A 16,026-nucleotide genomic window follows, 5' to 3' on the forward strand; every position below is an offset into this window, starting at 1 on the left:
AAATTGTTTGCGCGTCTACTAGTGACAAACTCATTTAGAGTTAAAACTGCTTTGAAAGTTTAATTTACTGTTATTAGGGTATTAATCTTTGATTTCCCGCATCTGAAGCATGTTCTGCCTTTCCTCTGTATATTCACAGGAATGGCCTTTGGCGAAGGCGATGGAATGCTTGAGGAAGACGAAGGCAGAGATTCGGGCGGCTACTACGAGGACGAAGAGGCCGAGCCCCCGGTTGACTGCGATGCGTATGAGACTCAGGCGACGCCAGAATTAACTCACGGCGTGCCGGACTTCGGTGCTGACAACCCCGGAGCTGACGACCTCAACGAAGGGGTTATCAAACTTGAAGACGAAGAAGATGAAAATGCAGACGTCAAGGACGGTATGTGATACGACGATTCCTGGCATGACCAGATCGCTCACATCATGTTGTGACATCATAGAGGCCCTTAGATAAAATGCACAAAAAATAACATTGTGAGTAGTGAAGCTCAACATTCTGAGTAGTGAAGCTCAATTCCCTTTTCTTCGGTACAGAAGACAAAGATGACGTCAAAATGAACGTCGCCACCCAGGCCGGAGGCGACGCAGGGCGGGATGCCCATAAAGCGGAGCCCAAAAACGAGCAAGATGGCGGCAGCGGGGGCGACCAAGTGAAGCCAGAGTCCGAAAAAGGCGGACACTACAGCCGAAAGCGACCACATGAGGAGAACAGGGGCTATAACTACTACGAGCACCGTGAGGAGAAGAGGTATTTATTTAATTGTTCATAAGTCAATGTGCGAAAAGTATGTTTATCACAGAGTGGAACGTTTCAGATCAATTTGCAACTGATGAAAGAAAATATGCAAATATATCTGACCAAATGCAAGGGCAAACATTTTTAGCAAAGGATAACATAAAACACACGTGTTGCTCTCTCATATGCTTATATACAAATTAAGACTTCATAGGGCAGGTGACCATTATTGGTAACTTAAACCTGGGGTCCACATAACCTGGACATCTGGGTTGCTTTTATCTCAAATATTTATATTGTGACCTACATGATACAAAATGTGATGTCTAAACATGTGGGAAGCAGATCTAAACTATCAAATATTTTTTTCATCGTTATTTTTAGATATTTTTTTTATAAATTATAAAACATTAACTTTTATATGAATGAAATGTTAATGAAACAAGTAATAAAGTTTAAATTAATTAAAAAATAACATATACACTGTTTATGGCCCCAATAACACTGGAAAGAACATTTATTTATTTTCAATATACTTATTGCCTGCCATCGACAACTATAGACATCCATTTAATTTAAGCTGTTCGGGCTTGCTGTCAATGCTCATCTTTTAAAAAAGAACATTTGCTGTTTTTGATTTAAAAAAAAAAAACATTCACTCGCTTTTTCCCACTCGTTTATTTTCTTTTCCTATTTTAATTTAAAAAGTTTTAAAAAATATTAAATGGGAAAATATTAACTGTTAAATCCAGATGCTATTGAAGGCACTAGACCAGTGGTCCCCACTAGAGGCGTGGGAAATTTCCGATTCTTGGATTATTCGCGATTCGGCCGTGGAAGATTCGAGAATGATTCACAAACATCCAAATTCCGATTATTGAATTATACAAGGTAAAGCAGAAATAAAACACAGTCAGCGCGGTCTTCAGGACGCAATGAGGAACGGACCGAGAGTAAATATGTTCAACTCATGCCGCTAGATTAAAAAAAAACACTAATACCTGACTGCGGCCGTCAGCTGCTACAAACAGCGCCCAGTTGCTTGTTGCTAACTTGCTACAAACATAGGGCAACATACGGCTATGGGAGATATCACATATATCTAGAACTAGATGTGAAATGACAGACGATAGCCGTGTTAGATCATATACCAAGAACTAGATGCGAAATGACACTTTCCCGCCCTAGTAAACAGGCGCCATCTTAAAGCAGTAGACTTCTCTAGAAGGCTCTGTTGTAGCGAACCTAATTACTTTTTATCTACAAAAAAAAAAAAAACAAATCGGCAAAATCTTGACTTGAATTTATCTTTAAATGATTAAACAGTTTTAAAACTTTCACGTCGAAAGTAGACAGAAGGGAAATTATGGAATAATGGGAGCAATTTTAACAACTTTAACGGTTGATTCACAACATTAAATTAATTGAATGTAGTTTAAAGCTGCCGATACAGAATGGGGACTTGAGTATTTTATTTACTGTTTTTAACAGTTAACTTGATACTGAAATAGTAGTTTGCTTAGCCTGAGAGGATTTTTGAACAATTTTGGAACTAGTGTACAAAAAAATTAAAAAGGGTTGGGGGTGATGATAGGGGGGGGGGTGATGATGGGGGGTTTGTGGTGCATCAATAATCGATTTATAATCGAATCGGAGCCTCTGAATCGTAATCGAATCGTTAGGTGCCCAAAGATTCCCACCTCTAGTCCCCACCCTCTTTGGCATCTCGGACCAGTATAAAGTGGGCCTTTTTTTCCACGGACTGGCAATGTGAGGTCGTAAAATTCCAATCAATATAAAATAACAGGACAGGGCTAAAAACGAACATTGAGGGCAGAGGAAATGTAACTCACCATACACTGAATCAACCTTTTTTAAAAGTCGCCTCTCCTAAAACTTGACGGAAAACATCCTTGGTCACAGGCATAATGAGTTCTTCTCCAATCATGAAAGGTTTCTTGGCTTGGGTTATAGGCTCCTCTTCTCGCTCAGCAGTGGCCTTTTCCGTGTAAAAAAGCTATCCAAAGACATCGCCGCCCGCAGCACATAGCCAACAGCAGCTAACGTTACTGCTTACATTGACTGACGCTGGGCTATTGTAAGTGTGCCAACACCCCAGTACTGGCGGTCAACTATTAGAGTGCAGTGTACACACATCTCTACTTGGATTAGTCAAGAAGCACAGGCCAGATTGTGGTCTTAGAGTATGAAAACACCTGGGGAAATGCTAATATTCCATCATTTGTCCATAAACGCATGCCTTTTGGGTTCATATCATGCCACTTCATGTAATTACACACATCGCAACACCAAGAAAATGAGAGAAATTTGGATCGATTGTCGAGCTAAAACGACCGGCGCCCAAGATCCGGGAAATCTAGCATAATGTGTGCGTGACGTCACAACTAGGAAACACCCGGCTCAGTGCTTAGTACTGAATGGCGGCGATGATGGCGGACAATTTTGTTTCTAGTTGCAGCGACGAATCCGACGAAACGAACGTTCTTCTAATAGTGACGAGGAGAGTTATGAACCTTTCTTTGGTGTTTTGGGTTATCAATTTGAGCCCAAACAAAAGCCAATGCAGCCTAATGAAACGATCATTGAGGGGAGCAATCACACTGATGAAACACCAGTAACCGATTGTGTGGGAAACACCGAATGGTTTGTTTTGCATTTTTTGTGTGAAGCTGATACACCGTGACCGCGAAATAAAGTAATGTATAGAATAATTATCATTTATTGTATTATCATTGGTTTTCGCTCTGCCAACAGACACAAATATGAATGGGATTGGAGGATTGGTTGTTTATATTTTACAAGCGATAATTTGTACATGTGTCCAGTCCTATATCCAATGCGTGATGTTTTTTTTATTATAAAAGAGTACTCACTCTGGCCATTTCGAGCTTGGCTGCTCCCCTCCTTTGCTTAGCCTGGGGTGGTGGGGTGGTCTCATCAGTGCCAGTCATCATCCTCTTTCTTGATATCTCTGGGACATTTAGGTGGCTGCGCGTGTATGGTGGGCACCGCATCTGCTTTCAGCAGCAATTTCTTAGCAAAACCTGATTTCATTTGTCCATAGTTCGAATAGCTTTCTTGCGTAAAATGTGCAGCACACAAAACCGTGCCGGAGGCTGGGTCTGCAGAATTAGCCCTCTTTGCACAGATGAACTTTACTCAGTCTGCGTAGTCCAACTCTTTTTCTCGCGTTCGGGAACTCATGGGTAATACATTGAGACAAATGGCTTTTTATACACAACATAGCATAACAGGTTTGAACCATTTTAGCGATTTTTTTGATAAAACACGAACGCAACTCTCTTGTCGATAAACAACGATGGCACCTGCCTCAACCTTTTGTTTTCTGGCTGTGACGTCAAAGCCCCATTCGGCTGTTTCCGGAATACTTTCGGAAATGTTCGTAATTTTCGATCTATTTTCGATAATTGCTCATGAATGTGATTTTATTTTTTGTTAACTTTATTAATATTTGTTATCTTGCCACATAACGGTTCTATGGATATCTTACAGCCCCTTAGTATTATAATTCTCTTTAAACAAATTATTAATTATTTCTCTGCGCCACGGACCAATACCGGTCCCCGGCCCGGTGGTTGGGGATCACTGCACTAGACAAACAATCCATTTTGACTCTGGGGTGATGGCGCCGATCATTGGCTGCCATTGACGGCGTGGCAGCCAACGAGTTAAATACAAAAGCCACAGAATTCAGTCCGTGCCCTATATACACTGCTGGCCTAAAGTATTGCCACTCATGCAATTTGTCAGATAATGCTCAATTTCTCCCAGAAAATGATTGCAATTACAAATACTTTGGTAGAAATATGTTCATTTATTGCGCTTGCAGTGAAAAAACACAAAAGAGAATGGGGGGGGGGGGGATGAAATCATTATCATTTTACACAAAACTTCAAAAATGGGCCGGACAAAAGTATTGGCACCCTTTGAAAAATAATGTGATTCTTCTCCAATTTGTGTAAATAACAGCACCTGTTACTTACCTGTGGCACATAACAGGTGGTGGCAATAACTAAATCACACTTGCAGCCAGTTAAAATGGATTAAAGTTGACTCAACCTCTCTCCTGTGTCCTTGTGTGTACCACATTGAGCATGGAGAAACGAAAGAAGACCAAAGAACTGTCTGAGGGCTTAAGAAGCGAAATTGTGAGGAAGCATGGGCAATCTCAAGGCTACAAGTCCATCTCCAAAGACCTGAATGTTCCTGTGTCTACCGTACGCAGTGTCATCAATAAGTGTAAAGCCCATGGCACTGTGGCTAACCTCCCTAGATGTGGACGGCAAAGAAAAATTGATGAGGTATTTCAACGAAAGATTGTGGGGATGGTGGATAAAGAACCTCGACTAACATCCAAACAAGTTCAAGCTGTCCTGCAATCCAAGGGTACAACGGTGTCAACCCGTACTATCCGTCGGCGGCTGAACGAAAAGGGACTCCCGTAGGATACCCAGGAAGACCCCTGTATGAGCCATATTCCTGATTTGTGTTATTTGTAATTTTACCTCCTGCCACTAGGGGCTGTCAAACGTGTCTTTCCCCACTGACCTGGAGTCAGTCCCGATACGCTTAAGATGACAAATAATGACACAGGTGTTGGTAGTTAGGAGGGCAAAACAGTTTTTGACTGTGACTTACTGCAGCGTGCAGGAAAGGAATGTACTCATTTTGTTTGTTCTGTTACGAATACGTTTTTGAGTCTTTGTTTTATTTGGATAAAGAGCGTTTGAGAAGTTCTTGGATGCCACCAAAATAAAATATTGGAACTGAGAAATGGACTGGCTGTGTATGCTTCGCTTCTTCAAATGCACTGGGCGCACGTCGTAACAAACTCATAACTATCATCCAGTACTTGACTGGGTACAGGTCCTACTTGGTACAACCCCACTTCTGACCCAGAGACATAAAAATCCAGGCTGGAGTTTGCCAAAACTTACCCGAGAAAGCCAAAAACATTTTGGAAGAATGTTCTCAGGTCAGATGAGACAAAAGCGCTTTTTTGGAAAAAGGCATCAACATAGAGTTTACGGGGGGGAACGAGGCCTTCAAAGAAAAGAACACGGTCCCCACAGTCAAACATGGCGGAGGTTCCCTGATGTTTTGGGGTTGCTTTGCTGCCTCTGGTACTGGACTGCTTGACCTTGTGCATTGCCATATGAAGTCTGTAGACTGCAAATTTTGCAGCATAATGCAGGCCCCAGTGTGAGAAGGCTGGGTCTCCCTCAGAGATCATGGGACTTGCCAGGAGAACAATGACCCAAAACACACTTCAAAAGGCACTAGAAAATGGTTGGAGAGAAAGGACTGGAGACTTCTAAAGTGGACAGCAATGAGTCCAGACCTGAATCCCATAGAACACCTGTGGAGAGATCTGAAAATGGCAGTTTGGAGAAGGCATCCTTCAAATCTCAGAGACCTGGATTTGTTGGCCAATGAAGAATGGTCTAAAATTCGAGCAGACTATTGTAAGAAACTCATGGAATACCGGAAGCGGTTTTTCACCATTATTTTGTCTAAAGGTTATGCTACCAAGTATTAGGCTGAGGGTGTCAATACGTTTGTCCGGCCCATTTTTGGAGTTTTGTGTAAAATGATAATGATTTAATTTTTCATTCTTTTGTGTTTTTTTCATTGCAAGCAAAATAAATGAAGATATTACTAGCAAAGCATTTATAATTGCAATCGTTTTCTGGGAGAAATTGAGCATTATCTGACAAAATTGCAGGGGTGCCAATACTTTTGGCCAACAATGTAGGCTTTAAAATATTTATAATTATCTAACAGTGCAAATGATCCTATTTCTGCTTTAGTTCAATGGCACTTGCATTGTTGGCAGTTTGTGTATCTTGCTTTCAATATTGTATTTTTAATCAAAGAATGAGTCGAATGTTGAGCTGCTTAGTAGGCCTGTGGCGATAACAAATTTGAGTGTGCGATAATTTATCTCATAAATTATTGCGATATGCGATATTATTGCGCCCCCAAAAAAAACAAAAAAAACAAACAATTTACAATAACAGACAATACAGATACAATACAGAATATATTAATTAGGGCTGCAGCTATCGAATATTTTAGTAATTGAGTAATCGACTGAAAATTCTATCGATTAATCGAGTAATCGGATAAAACAAGTATATTTTTAGGTGAAGAGCAATTATAAATATACATGAGAGAACAAGACATTTCATCTAATCTTGAACCATTTTCAGTCAATCAATGTCTTTATTTTCGATGTATATTGTTGAAAACAGCCAACAATTGCATCTGAGATGTAAGTAGAATTAAAAAAAAGACTAATTCACTGCTTTCACTCAAAAAACTTTTAGATCTTATTGAAACAAAAAAAAATATATATCTTACCTAAAAATGCTGTTACGCTTGATAACACACATCACTTAAAAGTTAGGATTTTTTCCCCGTGTTTCAATTGAATTTCTATTTGTGTCAAGCCATTTTTAAGTTCTATTTAAGTTTTAAGTTAGTCTAAACTGTATGTCCTGACAGGATTTTGAGTTTTTGCAGTGTTCAAAATAAATGTATGATACAGGCTGTATTGGAGCACATTAGGGACCAGTGCTAATTTTTTTATCCAGCAATGACTACTGAGCTAAAATTGATAGTTAGTATTAAGTTTTTATTTTACACCCTCATCACTCCACAATGCTATGTTAAAGCCTGTATGTAAGACGCGTTAGCCACGCATCGACAGTGGTCATAATTAATAGAAACCTAGCCCTACGCAGGGCTAACGTTACGTGAGCTAGTAGTGACAGTAGCGTTAATCTTATTTATTAGCGCTTAGCGCTGTACTGCTTTCAGATGGCGGCTGTTTACTAACGCTGCCCAGATGCGGCCGAGTCTGTCATTTTGCATCTAGTTCAACATACATCTCTATGAGACACATCAGACGCTACCTGCAACCAACGTAGCATCGTGCGGGCTAGTATTTAGCAACGTCGGCGTCGTTTGTAGCGGCTGTTGGCTGCAGTAAGTTTTTTTTTTTTCCCCCTTCTTCCTCTCCGCACGTGACATCAGCGCGTTGTCCCGCATTAAAAGTAGTCCGAGCAAAACGTGATGCTTAGAGCTGTCAAAATAAACGATTAGTCGAGGTGAATAAAATTACTCGGATCAGTTTTTAAACTCGAGTTACTCGAGTTGCTCGAGTATTCGTTTCAGCGCTAATATTAATAGATCAAGTACACCCATTTAAACGCGATAAATATTTACTCTTAAATTCAAATATACTTTTTAAGAAATCACAACTAAAAACAATAGACCATGCCTCTTAAGTAAAAGACAATATTAATACCGCACAGAAACACAGAATAAATAAAATGTGTTTTTCAAGAAAAAATAAAGAAGATTGCACTTAAGCAGGCAAATGAAAACTTTTCCCCTCATAGCTTCTGCAATGGTGTTCCATAGGGATGCAACGATACAGTTAAGTCACCGTTCGGTACGATTTTCGATACGGGGGACCCGATTTTCGATCCGATTCAATACATTTAATTAATTTAACATTTAAAAAAATTACATTTTTTTTTTGCAAATGAGCAAAAATTAAATTGCCATCATATAAACATGCATTTTAGTGCATATGTGCTTACTGATCTGAAAAAAATTTGCATAAAAGTGCTGAGAACAATCTTCACTGTTTGTAAAATGAGGCGGGGCACATTGATTGCGTCAGCTCTCTTAGCAGCTAGGTTTACTACATGAGCAAGACATCCCATTTGTGATCCGAATCCATCTGTGTCACGTACTGAATTAACAATATTTGCACCATTATCTATAGTCAGTGGTATGGATTCATTTGGCCTTCTTAACGTCCATTCAGTCATGACAGTTTAGAATTCATCGATGTAGTATATGGACTGCGTGTCCCATAATCACTCTGGGCTCATGTAGCCAATGGCATGGGACGTAGCACATCTAGTTTGCTATTTCATGATATTGAGTGTGTGCGCATTAAAAAAGTCAGCAAACGCCGCTGAAGTCACGACTGCTCATACCAGCATATGACAATCGACTTTCATAAACAGGACGAGTTTGAAGCACAGCGCTCTTAATTTGCCACTCAATGTTCATCATTTCCATTCACCTGTCCGTTGTCAAAGCGAGGTTGTTCGTAGCAGCCAAGTCGGTAACAATGTTTTGGCGGACTTCGTTGTAAATATCCGGCGTTGTGCCGAAAAATAGCCGCCCCGCGTGAAACTCCTGACACTTCTGACGGGAGCGCCCACACGTCAACAACACCGGCGTGCCGGAGATGGTCCGCAGTCAATCCGGAGCACCGATGAAACGTTGAACAATAGGATATAATGGGAACGATTGGCTAAGGTGCTATTTTTTGCCGGAATTGGAACAGAGATGCATTTTGCGCAGTTGGTAACAAGGAATCCGAACTTTTAACAGCACGTATGCTGCATGCGCGCACGCACGTGCACGCGAGGCGATAAATCGCAGCGCAAAAATTACCGCCTTCATTTTTATTTATCGTGCGATAAATGGAATTATTGCATATTGTGACAGGCTTACTGCTTAGCAATTTTCATCACATGAAAAATCACCCAATATTGCTTTGATTTTCATTTTTGTTGCGTGATTTTATCCATTTTTCATTCATTTGACCATGAAATTGTCTGGGTTACATGAAACTAAAACGGAGATAATATATCAACATAAGTTTTTCCTGATCAGAAAAAAACGTTTGATTGGTGATGAACTGTTTTGAAGAGTTTCAAAAGCAACCCAGACAATGATATGCCAACATCTTTTTTTTTTTTTGCGTGTGTGTTTGTGGGGCGGGAACATATTGTCAAGGTTTTTTGTGTTATCACCCATTGAATATCATGTCAAAGTCAAATGAGAGTAAAATGGTGAAATTTTATTGTTTCACAACATATCGGCACAGCAGTTTTGTCTGCCACCCGGGGAACGTCTCCAATAAGCCTGAAGGGCTGTAGCTTTTTTATTTTTTTTAAGTACCATGGCTGACCTTTATGAGGCCTTCTAGATTTCCTTAAAATACAAATGAGAATAGTAGTAATAGTATTAATGAAAGAAACAGAATAAGCAAGGCTTACAGTAGGTCTTGATGATATGAATTATAATTTTGAAAAAAAAAAGGTTGCGAAACTGGACATATTGAAGTTTTTGGCACTGACTTTGAACCCGTTTGATCTGCTCAGTAATCAATTGGGCCAAGCTACAGTGCGAAAGCAAAAACCAGGATTGTTCATAACTGGGGCCTTCTGGCATCCCCCAGGCGGCCCTTTTAAAAGCAATCCACAGCGTCATACGACAAAATGATTGGTCACACAGTTAACTCACTGATAGTGACACCAATTGAATGCGTCAAATTTGAAAACCACCGTTAATTCCTAAACGATGTCTGAAGATGTCAGTCATGTTTTTTTTAAGGGGCGGGCTGGGGACAAGCTGGCGGAAGTCTAACCGTGTCATAAAATTCTAAATGTAAGTGATTAATTCGTGGAGCTCGAACAGAGCGCGTGTCACGTGATTTTGATTAATGGAATGAAACCCTGTAAAACCCAAAATTATTACAACATCCAGGGAAAGGCATTACTATCCCTTATTTACTTTTGGATGGTAGCCTTTTAGGTCATAAATGCAACCTGCAAACATTTCTGTTTCATTGGTCTGAGTTTTTCAAGAATCAAGTAAGTAACACTTCAATATTTATGCATATTGGAATTTCTATAACTTGTAGACTTACTGACAAAATGGATTGAATGTGATTCTGAGCATAAGATGTCTATGTTGTATAAGTACAACATTGGCTGTGTGTCAAAGCAAAATATCACATGCTTTTTATATATGGACAACAATACTGAAAGAAATATGTATATGATTATTATCATACATAATTGATGACATACATTTTTATAGATTCTGGGCTAAAAAGTAGTTTTTGTAATTTAGATTACTATGGCCAGAAACAGGTTCTGAATGTTTTTTGGGATGATTGATTGATAGTTTGGAAAACCTATTATACTCCATCGTTAGTTTGGATGTTGGTATATGATTTAAGATAAATTTGAATTAAAATCTTTAGACAGCAGATTAAATGCTCATGTTTTACAAACTTATTCCTTTCTATATTTACATTTTGCATTTCTGAATGGCACCTACAGAGTAGTGTTCATACACTGAGCAAGATGGGATTGATGCCATTGCAAAATGAGACCATGACTTTGAGATCAACTCTGACTCAAGTGCACAGGAGATGGCTATAGATTCCATTGATGAAACAAAAAGAAAATCGACTCGTTTCTGCTTGAACTACTTTTTCACTACTTTTTGTAAACAACCTGACAGTGTCATAGACTGAAAACACAAGCTCTGGAAACTCAGACCATGGCTTAATTCATGCCTACAAGTACCGGAAGAGCTTAACTGTATGGATTAAATGATGATTCCTTTCAAGGTGGAACTCAGTAGCATTAAAAAAATCCAAGCCACGCCTACGGGGGTTCAACTAATGGTTACAAAAAGGAATCTCTGGTATCCTATGTGGCTCCAATCTGTACCAAGAGAGTGTTGACGGAACCTGAGCCAAATATAAACTGGGATTGCCAGTTGATGTGTGGTTTCCCTTGAAGTTCTTGGAAGTTTATGCAGAAAACAACTTGGCGATCAACCTCCTTGATTTTCGAGATCATTGTGAGAAAAGCCAGGCTGATACGTCAAAGGGCACGTTGACTTCAAAGTGGTGTAGAAGCATAATCTGCGCTGCCAACTGGTATAACAACAGGGAAGTCACACTTGTCCTTTGATGGATATGTTTTGTGTATTAATTCAGTGTGAGTATAAACAATGACATGCAGCGCCCAGCTAGGCCCAAGTTGTAATAATACAAGATTTGTATTCTTTAAAAAAAAAAAAAAAAAAAAAAAAAAAAAAAAACACATCCAAAATTCAACTATTTGAAGACTACAGAAAATTTCTGCTTCATGGCCCCCTAAAATATCAGAGAGGCGATTATTTTTTTTGTTTTGTTTATTATTTTTTTTTTTCCATTTGCACATATTCATCCGAATTAGGGTTTTACAGGGTTCAACTCGTTGGATGTGAGTGAAATATCTATAGTCCAATTGAAAAAACAGTTGACTGCCAAAGACGTTTATAAATGACAATAAAATATGCTTTTCAACTGGGCGGGCTGGGGACGGGCTTGCAAAACTTCCGTCAATCTCTAAAAAATGCTGCGAAATATTTGTCCAAGTTCAGAGAGCTCGAACAGACTGTGTATCGCATTAGTTTCGATTGAGTGATGCTATCGTGAAAGTTAGCATAGTTCATGGCGCGTTTTACCACCGACGAATCCGGGTCAGATGAGTTCCGTGAGCCTGACCCGGATTCGTCAGATGAGTGGTTACCGTCTGGATCAACCGGGAGCAGCAGAGCCTCGTCCCCAGACGCTCCAAAAAGACATGGAGGTAAGACCTGACTTGCTAGATAGCTCCTTTTCATTATTTTGACGAAGGGTAATTGCTTTGATTTGAGCGATCAAAGCAATCCATCCTTATGTCAAACAAATGCAATTTAGTTCCAGTAGTTTCTATACTGAAACGTCAGTTGGCAGTACTGAAAAAGCTTTTAATTGAACAGATCGTGTTTCCTGCGGGGTTCCAGCGCGAGTTCGGAGTCTGAAGACGACTGGTAAGAGGGGGGACAAAAACCTGCACATTTCACAGCGCGGTAAAAATATATTTGTGGTAATTTTGATTTTCATGTCGTTTATCCAGCAGCGATTCTGAACCCTTACCTACTGAGAGTTATGAAGAAGGTAAAATAGTTTCTCGCCACATCAGTCCACACCAATTTAAAAGATTTTCATACTAATGTTTATATTTCTGGAATTTACAGTACATCCAATGAGCCACGATAGTGAGTGGCGCCAATCCAGTTGGCAACCTAGAATGTTTCCCTTTGCTGCAAACCCCGGACTCCGGAGCGCTGCCGCCGAGCTGATTTCCGACCAGCCAGCCGACTTTTTGGAACTCTTCCTCACGGACGAACTCCTCCAACACATTGTGGATAAGACAAACCAGAATGCTCTCCATTGTTATAACACTGAGAGGCTGCTGAATAATAAACCTTTTGTGTTTAAACCGGTGGCAGTACCAGAACTGAAAGCTTTCCTAGGACTCAATTTTGTCACCACTTATGTCAAAAAACCCAACACCCATTACTACTGGAGTGTGGATGAGATAGAGGCAACCCCCTTTTTCAGCCAGACCATGGGAAGGAACAGATATCATTTTATATGGAAGTACCTCTCTTACAACAATCTCATATTCCATGATGACCCTGACGAAATGTACAAAGTCCGCCCAGTGTTTGATTATATTGTGGAGAAGTTCAGGGAGATGTTTCAACCGGGGCAAAACATTTGCATTGACGAAGGTGTGATGCTGTGGCGGGGCCGTGTATGCTTCAAAGTGTGTAATCCCAGAAGGCCTGCCAAACATGGTATCAAATCTTACGTCCTTTGTGACTCCGCCACAGGGTATTGCTTTAATATGCTGCCCTACGGCGGGGAAACTCAAACCACGTCGGAGATAGTCTTCTCTCTCCTTGATCGTCTGCCGGGTCTTGGTTATACACTGTATATAGGGGAGTCTTTCAATTCTGTAGCAATGTGTGAGCTTTTACTGGGAGCGGAAACTAATGTCTGTGGACCACTGAAGAAGAGTAAGGGGGAGATCTTAAAGGGGTCGAATGACTTGAAGGAAGGGGAAAAGATTACCCGACACAATAATAGAATGCTGTTGGTGGCATTTCGAGAGAAAAAGTTGGTGACAATGCTGACAACTTGCCACCATGATAAGATGCTGAAAGCCTTGTTGCCGAAGGGACAGAAAGACAAGGAGCAGCAGATCAGACCAGAGTGCGTTATTGCGCATAACGCCTTCATGAATGGGGTGGATAAATTGGAGCAAAATGTTGAGTACTACCCCATAGTCCATAAGTCGATGGACTGGTCCAAAAAGTTTGTGGCCTATCTGTTTCAAATATGCATGTTTAATGCCTACGTACTCTACAAACTCAGGCACCCAGGAGAGTGTAAAAGCCTCTTGGAGTTTATGCGCAGGGTAATTAAATCCTGGACTGTAACGCGACACGCAGGGGTGCAGTTAAAAAGGCAGAGAGAGGTGGTGGAAGTTGCCGTCGTGAAGATTGAGGACGATAGCATCTCCGAGGAAGGCCCGCGGAATGCTAAAAGGGCGCCGTATAAGACTGACCCAGAAAGTAGGCTTGACGGACAGATCGCCAAGCACAAACTCCAATATTTGAAGCCAACTAAAATGCGTTTAAAACCAGCTAGGAGGTGTAGGGTGTGCACCCGTAGGGGCCTGCGCAAAGATACCCGAATGTGGTGCATCTCATGTCTTATCCCCTTGCATCCGGGAGACTGCTTTACTGATTACCACACTAAGATTAATTATTGTGAGATTTGAGAAAATGCAAACAATAGAGCCCCTTTCAGATTTATATCCAGCTCAATTCCCATGTGATGTGATGCCGGATTTATCCGTGTCATGGCTTTCAGGCATGGGGAGATGTACCGGGAATTACTTTGAGTTGTCCCGTGTTGGCGCTCACTGTGTGGGGAGGGCGGGGGATGGGATTTTATAACCCGAACATTACATTTTTGGTCTGCATCGGCAACAAAATAAACCACACAGTTTCAAAGATGGACTGTCTCTTCCTCGGCTTTAAGATAAAGTAGCAAATTTAGTTCATTATGTTTACAATTTAAGTTTGCTATTTTGCCAGTTTGCCATGTTGATAACTGCGTTGTTTACCGCTTTTCGTCTTGCTGCGAAGAAAGAGGAAATGACGATTGGCCCGCCATGATATTTATCATCAGCCTTAACGCTCTCACCCGGGAATTAACTGGGTGCTTTCATACATGCAGTGTCATCTCTTTGTCAGTCGACCCGGGAAATTGCTTTCAGACATAAGGGCTACCCGCTTAAATCCCGGTACTTAATTGGAGTTCAGCGTATGTCTGAAAGGGGCTTAGGTTAGCCACAGCTGTGTCTGAATCCATACGAAACTGAGAATAGCTGAAATGTCAATGCATATTTTGCAAAATGTAAAGCTTGTACATAATTTTGTTTTGTAAATAAAGTTTCTCAGTAGAAGTCATTTTTGCATGTTATTTTTTTTTTTGTCTTCGAGTTTGTTGAGGTGCCGTTAAATACATTAGCTACTATCACTTTACGTCAAGCCTTGAATTTCAATTCGTGTGAATGTCCCAAAGCGAATATAAAGGCTGTGTTAAAACCCATTAATCTGAATAGTCCAATCCTTCCAGTTTCACAGGGGTAGGGGAGAAGATAGTTGGTTGTCACAATTTTTACTTTTTTTAATCAACAGGTCTTAAAATCATCATGTACAGTGGGGAGAACAAGTATTTGATACACTGCCGATTTTGCTGGTTTTCCCACTTGCAAGCCATGTAGAGGTCTGTAATTTGTATCATAAGGCTACAGGAAAATAAGCAAGCAGCTTGGTGAGAAGGTAACAACTGTTGGAGCGATTATTAGAAAATGGAAGAAGTTCAAGTTGACGGTCAATCTGCCCCTTTCTGGGGCTCCATGCAAGATCTCACCTCGTGGGGCATCACTGATCATGAGGAAGGTGAGGGATCAGCCCAGAACTACATGGCAGGACCTGGTCAATGACCTGAAGAGAGCTGGAACCACAGTCTCGAAGAAAACCATCGGAAATGCATTACGCCGTCATGGATTAAAATCCTACAGCGCACGCAAGGTCCCGCTGCTGAAGCCAGTGCATGTCCAGACAAGACATGTCTGAAGTTTGCCACTGACCATCTGGATGATCCAGAGGAGCAATGGGAGAAGGTCATGTGGTCGGATGAGAATAAAATGGAACTTTTTTGTATAAACTCGGCTCGTCGTGTTTGAAGGAAAAAGGATGAGTACAACCCCAAGAACACCATCTCAACCATGAAACATGGAGGAGGAAACATCATTTTTTGGGGCTGCTTCTCTGCCAAGGGTACAGGACGACTGCACCGTATTGATAGGAGGATGGATGGGGCTATGTATCGCCAGATCTTGGGTGACAACCTCCTTCCTTCAGTGAGAGCCCTGAAGATGGGTCGTGGCTGGGTCTTCCAGCATGACAACGACCCAAAGCACACAGCCAAGGCAACTAAAGAGTGACTCTGTAAGAAGCATCTT

At 40.9% G+C, this 16,026-nt stretch overlaps 1 protein-coding gene and 1 non-coding gene across 3 annotated transcripts in view; both read left to right on the forward strand.

The window, feature by feature from the left end:
- LOC130917324 (heterogeneous nuclear ribonucleoprotein U-like protein 1) overlaps positions 1–16,026 on the forward strand; it is a 48,024-nt gene that overhangs the window by 2,825 nt on the left and 29,173 nt on the right. The window contains exons 3-7 of one of the 2 annotated variants that reach the window (XM_057838606.1): positions 140–382; positions 538–751; positions 12,419–12,469; positions 12,556–12,596; positions 12,677–14,965. In XM_057838606.1, coding sequence (XP_057694589.1) covers positions 140–382; positions 538–751; positions 12,419–12,469; positions 12,556–12,596; positions 12,677–14,271 — 2,144 coding nt within the window. In that variant the 3' untranslated portion in view covers positions 14,272–14,965. Of the gene's footprint in view, positions 1–139; positions 383–537; positions 752–12,418; positions 12,470–12,555; positions 12,597–12,676; positions 14,966–16,026 lie in introns of those variants that run through there. The other variant, XM_057838605.1, reaches the window with a different exon arrangement.
- LOC130918254 (small nucleolar RNA SNORA50) lies at positions 9,942–10,080 on the forward strand. The gene has a single exon (XR_009063700.1). It is a non-coding gene; the product is annotated as a small nucleolar RNA SNORA50 (small nucleolar RNA).

Source organism: Corythoichthys intestinalis, chromosome 6 (genome assembly GCF_030265065.1).
Source record: "Corythoichthys intestinalis isolate RoL2023-P3 chromosome 6, ASM3026506v1, whole genome shotgun sequence".
NCBI classification, from domain to species: domain Eukaryota; kingdom Metazoa; phylum Chordata; class Actinopteri; order Syngnathiformes; family Syngnathidae; genus Corythoichthys; species Corythoichthys intestinalis.